The sequence below is a fragment of the Thermobia domestica genome, chromosome 9 (assembly GCF_964235325.1).
Source record: "Thermobia domestica chromosome 9, izTheDome1.hap1.1, whole genome shotgun sequence".
NCBI lineage: Eukaryota > Metazoa > Arthropoda > Insecta > Zygentoma > Lepismatidae > Thermobia > Thermobia domestica.
Genome location: NC_137462.1, coordinates 210,706,788 through 210,719,995, shown reverse-complemented (window position 1 = coordinate 210,719,995; position 13,208 = coordinate 210,706,788). Strand labels below are relative to the sequence as shown.

At 33.1% G+C, this 13,208-nt stretch overlaps 1 protein-coding gene across 1 annotated transcript in view; it reads left to right on the top strand.

The window, feature by feature from the left end:
* Positions 1-13,208, top strand: part of Alk (Anaplastic lymphoma kinase) — a 1,262,077-nt gene that overhangs the window by 612,116 nt on the left and 636,753 nt on the right. The window contains exon 3 of the mRNA XM_081725826.1: positions 1,814-2,018. Coding sequence (XP_081581952.1) covers positions 1,846-2,018 — 173 coding nt within the window. The 5' untranslated portion in view covers positions 1,814-1,845. The remainder of the gene's footprint in view (positions 1-1,813; positions 2,019-13,208) is intronic.

The window sequence follows — 13,208 nt, the reverse complement described above, 5'->3', positions numbered from 1 at the left end:
TTCATTGCCATGTTACACTACCCTATAATAAAGGTAATGTTAAATAGTACAGTAGATAATATTTTTCTTATCCCCAAGCTGGTATTTTAAATACTGCGTGTAGGTGCTTCATGCTTAAGTACCATGAATGCCTCATTATTTTATTTGAGGTCCCTCCTCCTTGCACAACGTGAACTTGGAACCAGCCATGATGATGTTAACATCCTCTGCTTAATCTTAGTCATTATAATAGTACTATTTCTTTTATGCCACAGATGTTCATAGATGTTCACAGAACAGCGTATATTGTGTGAAAATTTTAGGACTACAGTACTGTATAATTATATCTACTATATCCAGTGACGTAACTAAGGGGTCAACGGGATTTGTGCCCCGGGCGCTGGATTGGGGGCGCAATACTTGGCAAATATTTATTTTTAGTGTTAGGCAAAGAAAGGAGTTTTAGCAAACTAAAGATCATAAAAGAATACCTCAGAAACTTAACAAGACAACAATGACTTACCAACCTTCGGATCGTTATCCATAGAGCATAAGTTAGATTCAAAGCTATCTTTTGAGGACATTGTAAAAACCTTTGCAGCCAAAGGAGCCCGCAAAGTTAAATTTTAGTTCCAGCTTTCTGTATTTTCATTTAACTTTCATCAATTTAAGAGATTTGCAAAATGTCCGAGTATAATACTCGAGACAACAGCTTTCCTGTTTGTCATAATTAAATATTATATTCCAGAACATCAGACTGTTTATTCATTCTACACATATGCACATCCCGTTATAATTCGAAAACATTGTCATTTTGCAGTTCTTATGATAAATTTAAGACTATAAGCGGGAGACGGCGTGACGTCACCCCTACCTTTTCAGATCCTCTTTTACCCCTGCACATATTCTTATAGTTAAAAAAATATGTCAAGCATACTACTCTCAGATTTATTTGGCAATCAAATATTAATTAGTTTGGTGTTTTATCTTGTACTAAAAATTAAATTATGTACAACAATTTTGAAATCAAGCTTTACCTCTTGAAGAAAGAATGGAATAGCAGAATTACTGTGTGCTGCCAATATCAGGTGTAATCGGTTTGGTTAGTCAGGAGGGCACGTTAAGGCGAGTTCTTGTTCCGGGTGACAACTGTCTTATATCCGTCGCTGAGTACATCCTATTGGCAGTACGAGAAACTATCCAATTTCACCGTTTCTGTGCGTACTGCCGTTGAACGCTAGGTTCTTCTGGTAGGATTTTGGACGTTCTATCATTAACAGTATAAGAACTTCACGACTGTCAATAAATTAATTTTACGGAAGTTATACAAAAAATGAATATAATTTAGTTCGCTTATTATTATTTCTGATATCAGACTCTAAACGTTTTGTTCGTTCACATACATTTTAATAATAACATACAGAGTAGCATACTATTTCATTGATACACTTTCCATGTTCAGCATATTTTCTCTTAACTACTATATAAGCGTTATTTCAAACTAATCAAATGGGCCGCGGTGGCGGAGTGGTGAAGCGTTCATCTCTAGTGGTAGAGCGTTCACTAAACTTTGTCGTGGACAAACACCGTGTGCGTCGGTTTCCTCGGAGTTCTCCCGTTTCTCCCACTTTCTTCATTCCACCATTTCATTCCTTGCTCATCACCACCGTCTCCTTTAGCCTAGCCGGCATAACCGTGAGACGTAAAACTCAAAAATTTCATTTCATTTTCAAACTAATCGAAAGGATTGTTTTGTTTTGACTAATGAAATGAAAAATAATAACTAAATTTTTAATGAATTTTAATATTTTTTTTCTGTTTTTCTTTGTTATAGGTCATTTTCTCTACTTGCACATTAAAACTGGAATGCGGGAGATGCTCATAGAAAGTCCATGGTTTATGAGTTCGGGTGATGCTTGTCGAATTGAGGTGGCACTTCACATGAAGAATATGCAATTGGGAAATTATAAAGTTGTGGTGGATACTTTCGGTGGATCAGCATGGGTTGTCACAGAAGTCCAAGGAAACGACATGAACCTGTAAGTATTCCTTTCAAACTGTTTTATTTTTGATATACAGGGTTATTCAAAAAGAAAGAACAGATTTCAAACATTTATTTCTTCCAAACTACAAAAGATAGAAACATGATTCGAAGGTTACTTGATTAAGACAAATTGGCAATTTAAACAGCCCGGATAGAAATTCCAATCACGGCCGCATTGGCGCTGTTGTTTGTTGTTGTTTGTCTGTAGTGAAATGGCGGCGTCACCACAGGAGAAGTCTTTTTGTGTGCTACAATTGGCAAAACTTGTGTTCATTTTTGCAGCTCAGCGAGCATTTCGCCATCAATTTAATAAACAACCGACGCATCATAAGCAAATTTACGAGTGGCATCGAAAATTCGTACAAGATGGTTGCATCTGCAAAGGGAAAAGCACGGGACGTCCACGCACATCGAACGAGAATGTCGAGCGTATTCGTACACTTTATGAAAGGAGCCCAAAGAAATCCACATCACGAGCAAGCAAAGAACTTAACATTCCTCAACGAATGGCGAGTTCTAAAACATCGTGTGCACATGAAGCCATACAAACTGTGAATTCGACAACTAGAGACCAGCTGATTCGTGTGTGGCAAGAAATGAGCCACCGTTTTGACATTTGTCGTGTAACACACGGTGCTCATATTGAATGCACACCATAATTACTAACAATAAATTGTAAACTTTTCTTAATCAAGTAACGTTCGAATTATGTTTCTATCTTTTGTAGTTTGGAAGAAATAAATATTTGAAATATGTTCTTTTTTTAAATAACCCTGTATTTATCGATTTAATTCTTAAAGAACAGGGTCGCAATAAGGAAAGTAACCGAAATTCTACGATATCTACAAAATGAAAGAGTTTATGCCATTTTTCCTGATATGAAAAGCGCGTGGGACGATTTCAGAAAGTGTGACTAGGAGATTGTATTACGACATTGATCCTTCCCATGATCACTTCTCCCTTACCATGTCAATCATATTCCTTATTTATATACTCCTTAAGAATTTCAACATTTTTCGAACATCCTATTAAATACGTGAAACCTGGGCTCTCGTTTGTGGTGGGCTGGCGAGAAATTGCCCTTTTTCTCAAGTCTGGAAAGCAAATGCTTTGCAATAAATAGTATCCTAATATACTAACATAAAAATGAAACTTTTATGTAGTTGGACAATTTTGTTCCCTGGCCAAGTCTGAAATGATGCTACTGTACTGTACGGTTAAATGGACAGATTTTATACCTAAAGATTGTCATAAGTCTGTTACTAATGCAGACACGTAGAAAACTTTATGATAACATTGGTATTAGCTAAAGCTTTGTTTCATACATGCTAAAAGGAAATTCTATACCAATATTCAAGAGGGTAAAAAGTAATAGTTTGAGATAACAAAAGAGAAGGATTGATTTATTAGAGTAATCGGTAAAAGTTTATTATGATGATAGTAAAGGAAGCAAAAAAAAAAGGAAAACATTTTATTTTAGAAAAAGTTCAGTGATATTTTGATAAAAATGATAAGATGAGAACTCCCTTGTGGCTTTATGGTTAGCGTAATCCCCTTCAGTACGAGAAACATGTGTTTGATCTCCGTACGGAGCTCATGTGGCTCGGTACTCACGTTAAGTTCTAGGTTCACATCTCATGTAGTTTTTGTGCTGATAGGGATGCTAAACTCCAATCACTAATTATTTTCCACTTATAATGAAAATCTTGTTCTTATTTATTGTATATATGTCACTTAATAACTTGGACATATTCTTTCACGCACCCAGAAATTATTGTTGGGAAGGCTTCAAACTGTGAGGCGAGACCAACACTACAAGTTACTACGTTTATGTAGTATTGAACGGGTATTATTATGTACGTGAAAAGACAACAAGTAATTGTAAAATACTTCCATCTATTTTCAGAAGAAAATGATACAACTAGATTGTTTTTTTTAAGAGAAAGAGTACAGATGAATTGAAAATCAAACTTTCATACTACATAAATCATTTCCCTGTTAAACAAGAATAGTTTTATTGAGAAAATGTACAAATGTATGTTGAGTTAGGAAGTTTCATGGGGTCCGGACCTAGTAGAACCCCGGCGGGTACGCCCCTGAATGTGAACAAATTCAAATCAGATCGACTAATGGTAGTTGCTGGCAAAATTTATTATTTTTAAATTATAGTACACAAAGATTTACAGTATTTAGAGAGTAGAAAACAAGCTTTCATTAATATTTTGTTTAAGATGTTGAGTTATTCTTTGAGTGGCCATTTTGTGTAAACGCGTAAGCGTATTTTGCGCTTTACAAAGGTTTGCAGTAAGCGCTGTAGATCCGTTATTTTTTTAAAGATATTGATCTCAAACAGAGACGATTTGAAACAAAATTAAACTAATTAAACATTATTTTAGGTTATGTACAATTAAATTTACTACGCTACAAATGACTAAAAAATTCTTGAAAGTTAAAGTTTGAAAAATCCAAATTTTTATTTTTGTAATTAAAACTTTCAAACAAGAAAACAAAACTTAGCGTTAAGTTTTTTTAAGATATAAGCTTCGTAGCATACTATTTCCTTAAAGAGTTTGATACCCTGTACCTGAGAATCTAATCTTTTTGTTAAGCGTCTTGAAACATTACGATTTCTTGAAAATCAAATATGCTCAACCTGAAATATTTCGAAAATCTTTCAAAAGGGACACAGGTGAAAAATTTCAAATTTTCACACAACAATTGCAATTTGTGTAGTAATAAGTGGTTAAAATTGAATATCTGATACTTGACTAATTATTGAACAGCAGTTCTTTTGTACGTGGCGAAATTCTTTATATTAGCAACTTAGGTACAACTAAACTGATAATGGAGTTGAAACCACGTTATTAAAAGGAGGTACAATTTAGTTTATTGTTTAACCAATATACGTAAGATAACAAACAAAAAACATCTTTGAAGTCGGCACGGGTAAGAGGTTCTCAATCACCTGATTTTGTATTGAGATCTTGCGTTGACAGTAACTCTGAACAAGCTTAAAGGGCACGTGCGTGGTACTTCGGCGACGCGTTGCTGTAATGAGCGAAACGCTTTTATAAATTTCGATTTTTACCGACTACTTTTTATGTATATACCTGAACATGCAGGCATTCTTACCACTTTCCCTAGTGAAACTATATTTTTGTCACTCGTAAAGCAAGGATAGGATAGCTAACCTCTCTTTCTTCACCTTACACCTACACCTACACACACACACACAAAAGAAATGTTTTTTTGTTAATTATGCTCTTTTGTATTTTGCTCAAACAGTAAGTTAAATAGCACTTCCACTACTTTATGAATTTTGTCACCTAAAAAAAAATATAATAGGGGGCCGCGGTGGCTCAGTGGTAGAGTGTTCACCTCTGATGCATGGGGTCCTTGGTTCGATCTCAGCTCGAGCGAAGTGAACTTTGTGGTGGACAAACAGCGTGTGCGTGGGTTTTCTCTGGGTTCTCCGGTTCTCTCCCACTTCCTTCATTCCACCATTCCATTCATTACTCATCATCACCGTCTCCTTTAGCCTAGCTGGCATAACCGTGGCACTTAAAGATTTCATTTAATTTTAAAAAATAACACATAAACTAGTTAAGTCTCAGTGATCAAATTTTAACCACTTATTTATTACACAACAAATAATTGTTTTGTAAAAATTTGAGAGTTTTCAAGTGTGTCACTCTTGAGATATTTCAGGTTGAACGTAGCCGATTGTCGAAAAAGCGCAATGTTTCAAGACCCATAACAGAAAGAGAATGAGACTTTTAAGTATCAAACTCTCTTAGTAAGTAGTAGAACACAAAGCCTATATATAAAAGGAAACAAATAATAACAGTAAGTTTTATTTTCTTGTATGAATTTTTTAATTTCAAAAATTACAATTTGCGTTTTTCAAAGTTCCAACAAGTTTTTAAATATACATATTGTAAATGTTGTAATGTTGTAGGATTAAATATACACTGGGACTAAAAATGTGTACATTTAATTCTCTTTCAATTTTTGTTTGTTTGTTTGTTTGTGTGAGATCAATATGTTCAAAACTAACAGCTCCAGCATTTACTTGCAACCCTTGGTAAAATGCAAAATATTCTTTCATGCTCACATGAAATGGCTGCTCAAAGAAAACTGAACATTTAGAAAAATGAATGAATGCTTGTTTCTTACTCTCTAAACATAGTACACCTTTATGTAAACAATAATAATAATTTTTGCCAGCAGCCTGTTAATGTGAGATTAGATGGTTTCAAACGGATTGACTCATTTGTGAAACGAGAAAATAGGTAGATTTTATTCCTACGGATTGGAGTGTTTCAATCCAGCTAATCAAAGATTGAGATGAAATCTGAGTGAGGAACAAATGCTAATAAAAGTGTTATAGACCTACATAAAGCAAAATAAATAAATAAATAAATAAATAAATAAATAAATAAATAAATAAATAAATAAAAGCTACACTAAAGTGACAAGTATTATAGAGAAGAGTAATTGTAAAGATCGTTAGGTAAGTCGTTGCGTTTCACCCAAGTTATTGAGTGACCCTTAATGAGTAAGTAATACAAAACAAGTGTCTACATATAGAGAACATTGCTGACTGAGCAAGTGAAAAATACTGTATATGGATCTATTATGCATTATTTGTTAGGTATATTTCCAACAGCACATTTATCATTGCAAGTCTATGTCAGAGCTACTAACTAAATTTGAAAATAACTTGATCTAAGGTAGTATAGGTAGTACTCTTTTTGTTCATTTAGTCACTCAAGAATATATAAGACATGTTTCAAAAAATATTTAACTAGTAATAATAGGATTCTCGGTCTCGTTGTACGGTTGACCTAATGCCCAACTATAATACCAAAAACCGAACACATTCTAAAACTTTATCCCTGATAGAAGACGAAACCCTAGCAAGGACCTAGTTTTTGATTGACACAGAAAGAAAATTAATAATTTGCAATTTATAGGACAGTGTTAATATATTTCAATTAAAATCATCTCTCTTAATATTTCAATATGGCTCTGTAAATCTGTAGTAATAAAACTAGCAAACAACTCAAAAATGTTATTCCAGTGCTCGTAAATCTATCATTAAATTTCAATTTAAAGAATTATTAAAAGGAATGATTGAAACAGACGGAACTATATGAAGTATTTGATTATGATCCTCTAATAAATGTTATTTATATTACCATTAGTCAACAAAATAGAAACATTATTTTCTATCGAATTACAGAATACAATAATTCTTTCTTACCTTTCACGTATATGTTTCATGAAATCTCTCCACCAATTGTTTTCATATTTTATTCCTTTCAAAAGTAGGATAATTAAAATTCGAGAACCACGCACATCAATTTTTACACAAGAGAATCCAGTAAGTCGAAAATCATGCATATTGATAAACTTTTTGTTTGTTTAAGTTGATATTGAGTAACATACAATCGTTCATCAGATACATTCACTCCACGTTCAATATGCTCTGCGTCACTAAGCATCTTGTTTACATAAACGCACCCAGAGGCTACGAAAAACAAGGAAGGATAACATGTAGATGCTAATTGTACTGTAATGGTACGCTTCAGTTCATTATATTTAGTGTATTTAAATTCACTCATGTAGGCTTTTCATTTTGGGAACAAAAAAACCTTTTTTATTTCATCAAAACTGAAACTCTATCCAGTAACTTACATTCAGAACAATGTAGTGTTAAATTACCTATAGAATTCGTAATTTTTACAATTCATTATAATATGTACATGTATAATTAACATATATAATATATAAAGAAAACAACATTTCTGTATGAATAATTATACTCACAGTGATGCACAAGCTGAAAGAATTTGCAAATAATTAAGTATAAATTAAATCTCATAAATTCAATAAGCATAGAAACAAACATTCGAATGACACCAATAAAGTAGCAAATAGTAAATTCTTCGTAATGGTTTATATTGGTTTCATCATATTCTCTAGCATTGGAGAAACTGATTTTTAACAGTAGCTGTGATTAATAATTATTATCTAATTTATTTTTCTATAGAGTATTCACTTTCCTGCTAGAAATACCGTCTTTCAATATTTTTACATCTACCTTACTCGTCATATTTTCTATTACATTGATGTTAGTTGTAAATACTTCAACAGTTCGCATAACACTCTCACTAAATAAGTGTTGTGTTTTAGGTTAGTGCCTTATAAATAGTAAAATTATTATCAAGTTTCTAGTAATTTCTGTTTTCAAACCTCAATTTGGACATTATGATATAAATGCCTAATCATAGCACTATTGCCGAAGCAGAATTCTTGCTCTTGCAGTCGACATACGTTGCTATATCATGATACTGACATTTTGCAAATTCGTAGCTCAGCAGCAACTTTTGTCTAGTTCCAAGCAAACCACTAGCCATTCGAACTGAAATGTATTTACTGTACTGAAGCTTCTTTCGTCAGATAAAATAACAATTTTCAAATGTTCCACTTTTTAATAAATGTATTTTTAATCAAACTTAAATCGATCTTTTCACTTTTTGCTTGTTAGAATACAGCTTCCTTCTTGGAATTCTGTAAAACAAATTCTGCTTTTGTAGACTTTGCAATGTTTCAATACGAATGTTTTGACAGTGCTTCCTCATTTTAACCGTTAATGAGCTTAATTTAGCATTGTTCTTTATTTCTCTGAGAAGACAATTCATTGTGTTCTGTGAAGCAAGAGTTTTGTGAAATAGTTCTCGTTTCACTTGTCTCTTCTGTCAATCTCCTCATCTTTTCTATAAATTTCAATAATTTGACGTAAAAAGAACAGTGCTAAGAAATGTCCACATATTTTCTTAAATCTCATTTTTAGGATTTATTTTCCACAGGTTTCCTAAATAGAACTGTAAGAAATAACATCCCACACACATCGCCTGTTTTCCTCATGCGAACGACGTCTTCCATCAAACTTCGGTCTTGATAATTTGTTTGATGAATAAAATCACTAACAATAGTGGATACCTGATCCTACATATTATTTTATAAATAACTTCAAGGAGGAAGGGATATTCTGAATACTGTTTCCTTTAATGTAGATCATATGATCTTTTTGTAAACTACGGAAAATTGCACTCAAATAAGATTGCTCCTGGCATGAGATGGGATAGAATTTTCGTAACGAGACAGAACTCCACCAATAGAAACATCCGAGATAAAATATCAGTTTTCATTACACATTTTCGAGGCGAAGAAGAATAAACTATTCTCTCTTATGCAGCCTATACTCAAATTTGCTATTTTATTTCCTTCGTTATTGACTGAAGCAAATAGAGACATGTATTCCACTTATTATTAGCTGTATACTAATCGTGTGACATTTTTATTTAGTAGTCTGTTAATCTCTTTTAGTTCAAATACTTTTCTAAGATATATTTTATTGAAAATTCTTAGAATTCTTTTTTGGTTAAATGGCTCATGGGTTCTATATTCCACGTAATATCCACAATTTCACTAGTAGAATTTTATTCGAATCCACCACTAAAATGTCTGTTTATCATATACTGTACATTCAGTCTTTTAAATAAGCATTTAACTTCTGAAAAGATGTATAAACGAAAAACCTCAGCCTCTACTTCTCTTTTGAGTTCGTATCTAATTTAACCTTAGTATACAGTACAATAAACAAAATTGTATTTAAATAAATGTTTTACTTAAGACATGGCAAACAAGTTGCATCTGCGTAAAAAATAGCGCTACCTTAACCACTTTTTCCTTTATAATATTTTTTTGAATGCTATGTAGCTATATTGGAACGCTTATCAAGGAGAAACAAACTACAAATTATTGAAGAACGTACAAGTTCTATCCGTAAAGCAAAGTTACAATAATTTTCTCAGTAGGCATACAAATAATATTTTCGTGCGTAACTCCACGTAGAAACGAGGAGCAGTCGCGAGAGGAAGCCAGGAGGCTGACAATGAGGACAAGTATATCGAACTTACGCAGCGTTAAGTTCGATATACTTGTCCTCATTGTCAGCCTCCTGGTTTCCTCTCGCGACTGCTCCTCGTTTCTACGTGGAGATGTTTCTATCGCAAGTAACACGTGCCTACAACAGCTGCCGTGATTCGTAATTTCGTCCAATGTAAGCACACGGTAAACGCCAACCGAATATTTATAAAACATTTGTTGGACAACATTTTCGTGACAATGAAGAGATCAAGGACGAAGTTGAAGTGTGACTACTGCAGCAGATGGTAGAATTCTATGACTGTAGAATAGAGAAAGTAGTATCCCTACTTAACAAGTGTTTGAACAATGTCGGCAATTAAACCCCAGTATCACTAAATACGTTGTAGTATACATTTTGTCAAATATACATTTTTTTATTGATTACAATCCATTATAACCTTACTTTCCGGACCCGCCTCGTAAATATTGAATCGGTGAGTATAAAAAGAACATTCCAAAAATAAAGGATAACTTCCACGATAACAATTTCTCTATAACTAAGTATCCAATATCATTATGGTTTTGGAGTTTTGGGAAATGAAAGGTCTTAACATACGCTACTAATCTCCCATACAGATATTTTTACGTAAATAATGGTATTTCCGGTAAGCAGTTTTACTTTTCGTTTTTCAAAAGTAATATATTGGGGAATATTCTCCTTTTTCTACTCACTGATTTAATTGGTCAATGCACTCTCTCTCTCTTTATTTCTGCATTCTCTCCTCCTGACAATATTGTAGGCCTATATCGTCAATATGTTTTAAACAGAAATAACTGAATATGAATCAACATACAATCTTAAAAATTAATTTGTGTGAAAATATAAGATTCGTTTTAGTCTTATCCTTAGATGAAAACTCAGTCTCCTTTAGGGGTCTAGTAAATTATGGCGTTTCTTTCCTTACTGGCAGCTTGTTCCGTGTTATCTCTGGGCGTTAGAAATCTTGAGCTTGGCAAAAAAAAAAAAAAAGTTCTTTGTAGATCTTGACTTGCCTTGAAAATATATGATCGCAACAAAATACTTGAATGTGTTGTAAGGGAAGTTTTTATAGCCGTAGAGCACTATAGATTCCCTGTGGGAAAATTTCCCTTCTCTAAATGTTATGTTATTTTGCTTGAAGGTTGATGTTTTATTTTTTTAGTGTAAGCTATTTTCCGCGTTTAGGGCGAGATTCTACGACTATAAACACGAGATTCACGGAGTAATTGCGCTGCTGTGATTCCGACATGCATTAAGTCTCATGTTAGCCTTCTTAAGGTGAAATGTTAAAAAAATTCTATCCTGGGATTAACTCTTGTAAAGTCTATATATAGAACGCTATATTTGTTTTGCATGATCTATATTTATTAATTATTAAGTAATTAAAACTAAGTAAACGTCATTTTCGCTGAATTTTGTAGGAAGTTGCAAAGGCTTCAGGTATATCGTGACATATTTGCTCAACTAACATTACCTGAAGCCATTTATAGTAAACAAGGTAGTTTTCTCGGTGACGTAGAATATATTCTTCTATATTTTATGTACAGTTAATAGTGGTGCCTATTTATATTATAAAATTGAAAGTGACTATTTTTGTTACTCTTAATCTCTTGAACCGCCCAACCGATCTCGATCAAATTTTCAACGTTGATGCGGTCCTGGCCTGACAGTGTTTCTAGCTCTTTGCTTTGAGGGTACAACTTAGGGGAGGGGAGGGCAGAAAAATAAATAAAACTTAGTAACTCTTAAACAACCCGACCGATCTCGATCAAATTTTTAACCTAGACGAAGTTTAAACCTGAGATGATTTTTGTCATATCACTTTGACGATATAACTTAAAGGAAGCGAAAGACACTTACAAATGTTCGAAAATGACCAATATTAGTGTCGAATCTATAGTTTTTAAGGTCTCTGAGATGAACAGTGACACTTCTGATGCCATTTAAATTCAAATTCAGCCCCGCAAAAATTATGGGAGGGGAGGGGATATATATATATATATATATAATCAAAATGACCAATATCAGTGTCGAATTCAATTTTTGGGGTCTCTGAGATGAACAATGACACTTCCGATTCCGTGCCCCACAACATGGAGAGGGGAGGAGGATAGATAAAAATCATCGAAAATGACCGATATCAGAGAGCGTTTTAGTAATAGTAGAAAGTGACTGACTAACGGAACATGTTACTTTTTTTTTCTTAATTTAACACAGCAAAGCGGGTAATTTATGCTAGTTGGAAATAAAATAATATTTTTTGTTAATATTTGTGTCCGTAACTACTGATTCAATCAATTGAATTTTATAAAATAAATAAATTTTTAGGTCTTCTCTCGTGCGTTTACTGTAATTATTGAGCATATACGTTGATTGATATCATTTAGTCTGTTCACCAGAATAGGTTGGTATTATTGTCTCCTCACTTTTAGATCCAGTACAAACGAAAAAAAAAAGTTTAGTGCTATTTTTGAGCATTCTCCCTTCCACAAATGTATCTATAAGTTATTGAAAGAAAACTTACTTAATACCCTAATTCTTGTATCACTATTTTAAATAATAATAATAATAAAATTAAATATTATATTTTAGTTTAAGGTTCCACGGTTATGCCATTTTGGCTAAAGGTGACGGATGATTATTAAAAATGAATGATTACAAAATAATTGGCGTAATGAAAATGTAGAAGGAAATGAGAACGCAGGGAGACGATGTAGTCCGCCAGAAACTCGTATAGCTTATGATCGAACCAAGGACTCTTGGGTGAGTGTTTTACCACTGAACCACCGCACCCTAATAATAATAATAATAATAATAATAATAATAATAATAATAATAATAATAATAATAATAATAATAATAATATACAAGTGTATAATGATACATTTTAATTATGTAGTTATAATGCGAAATGCAGGAACTAAAAGTAGACCCAGAGTAAGATTTATTGCTGGGTCGTTGAACGTATTTTTTTTTTTTTCAGAAATTTTAGTTGCGACCGGTTCAAACCTGTTTTGTACGCGATTAATGTAATGTGAGAGAGTGTATCGGCAGTAGTTGAAACAGGTAGTTGTTGTTATGTGAAATCATTGCATCTGATAAGGTGGATCCTTTTCTGTATTTCGTGTCAAATGAAGTAGGGCCCTTCCTTTTTGGCTATGATAATAGCCTGAGTAACAGAATTTGGATCCATAATAACCCCAGATC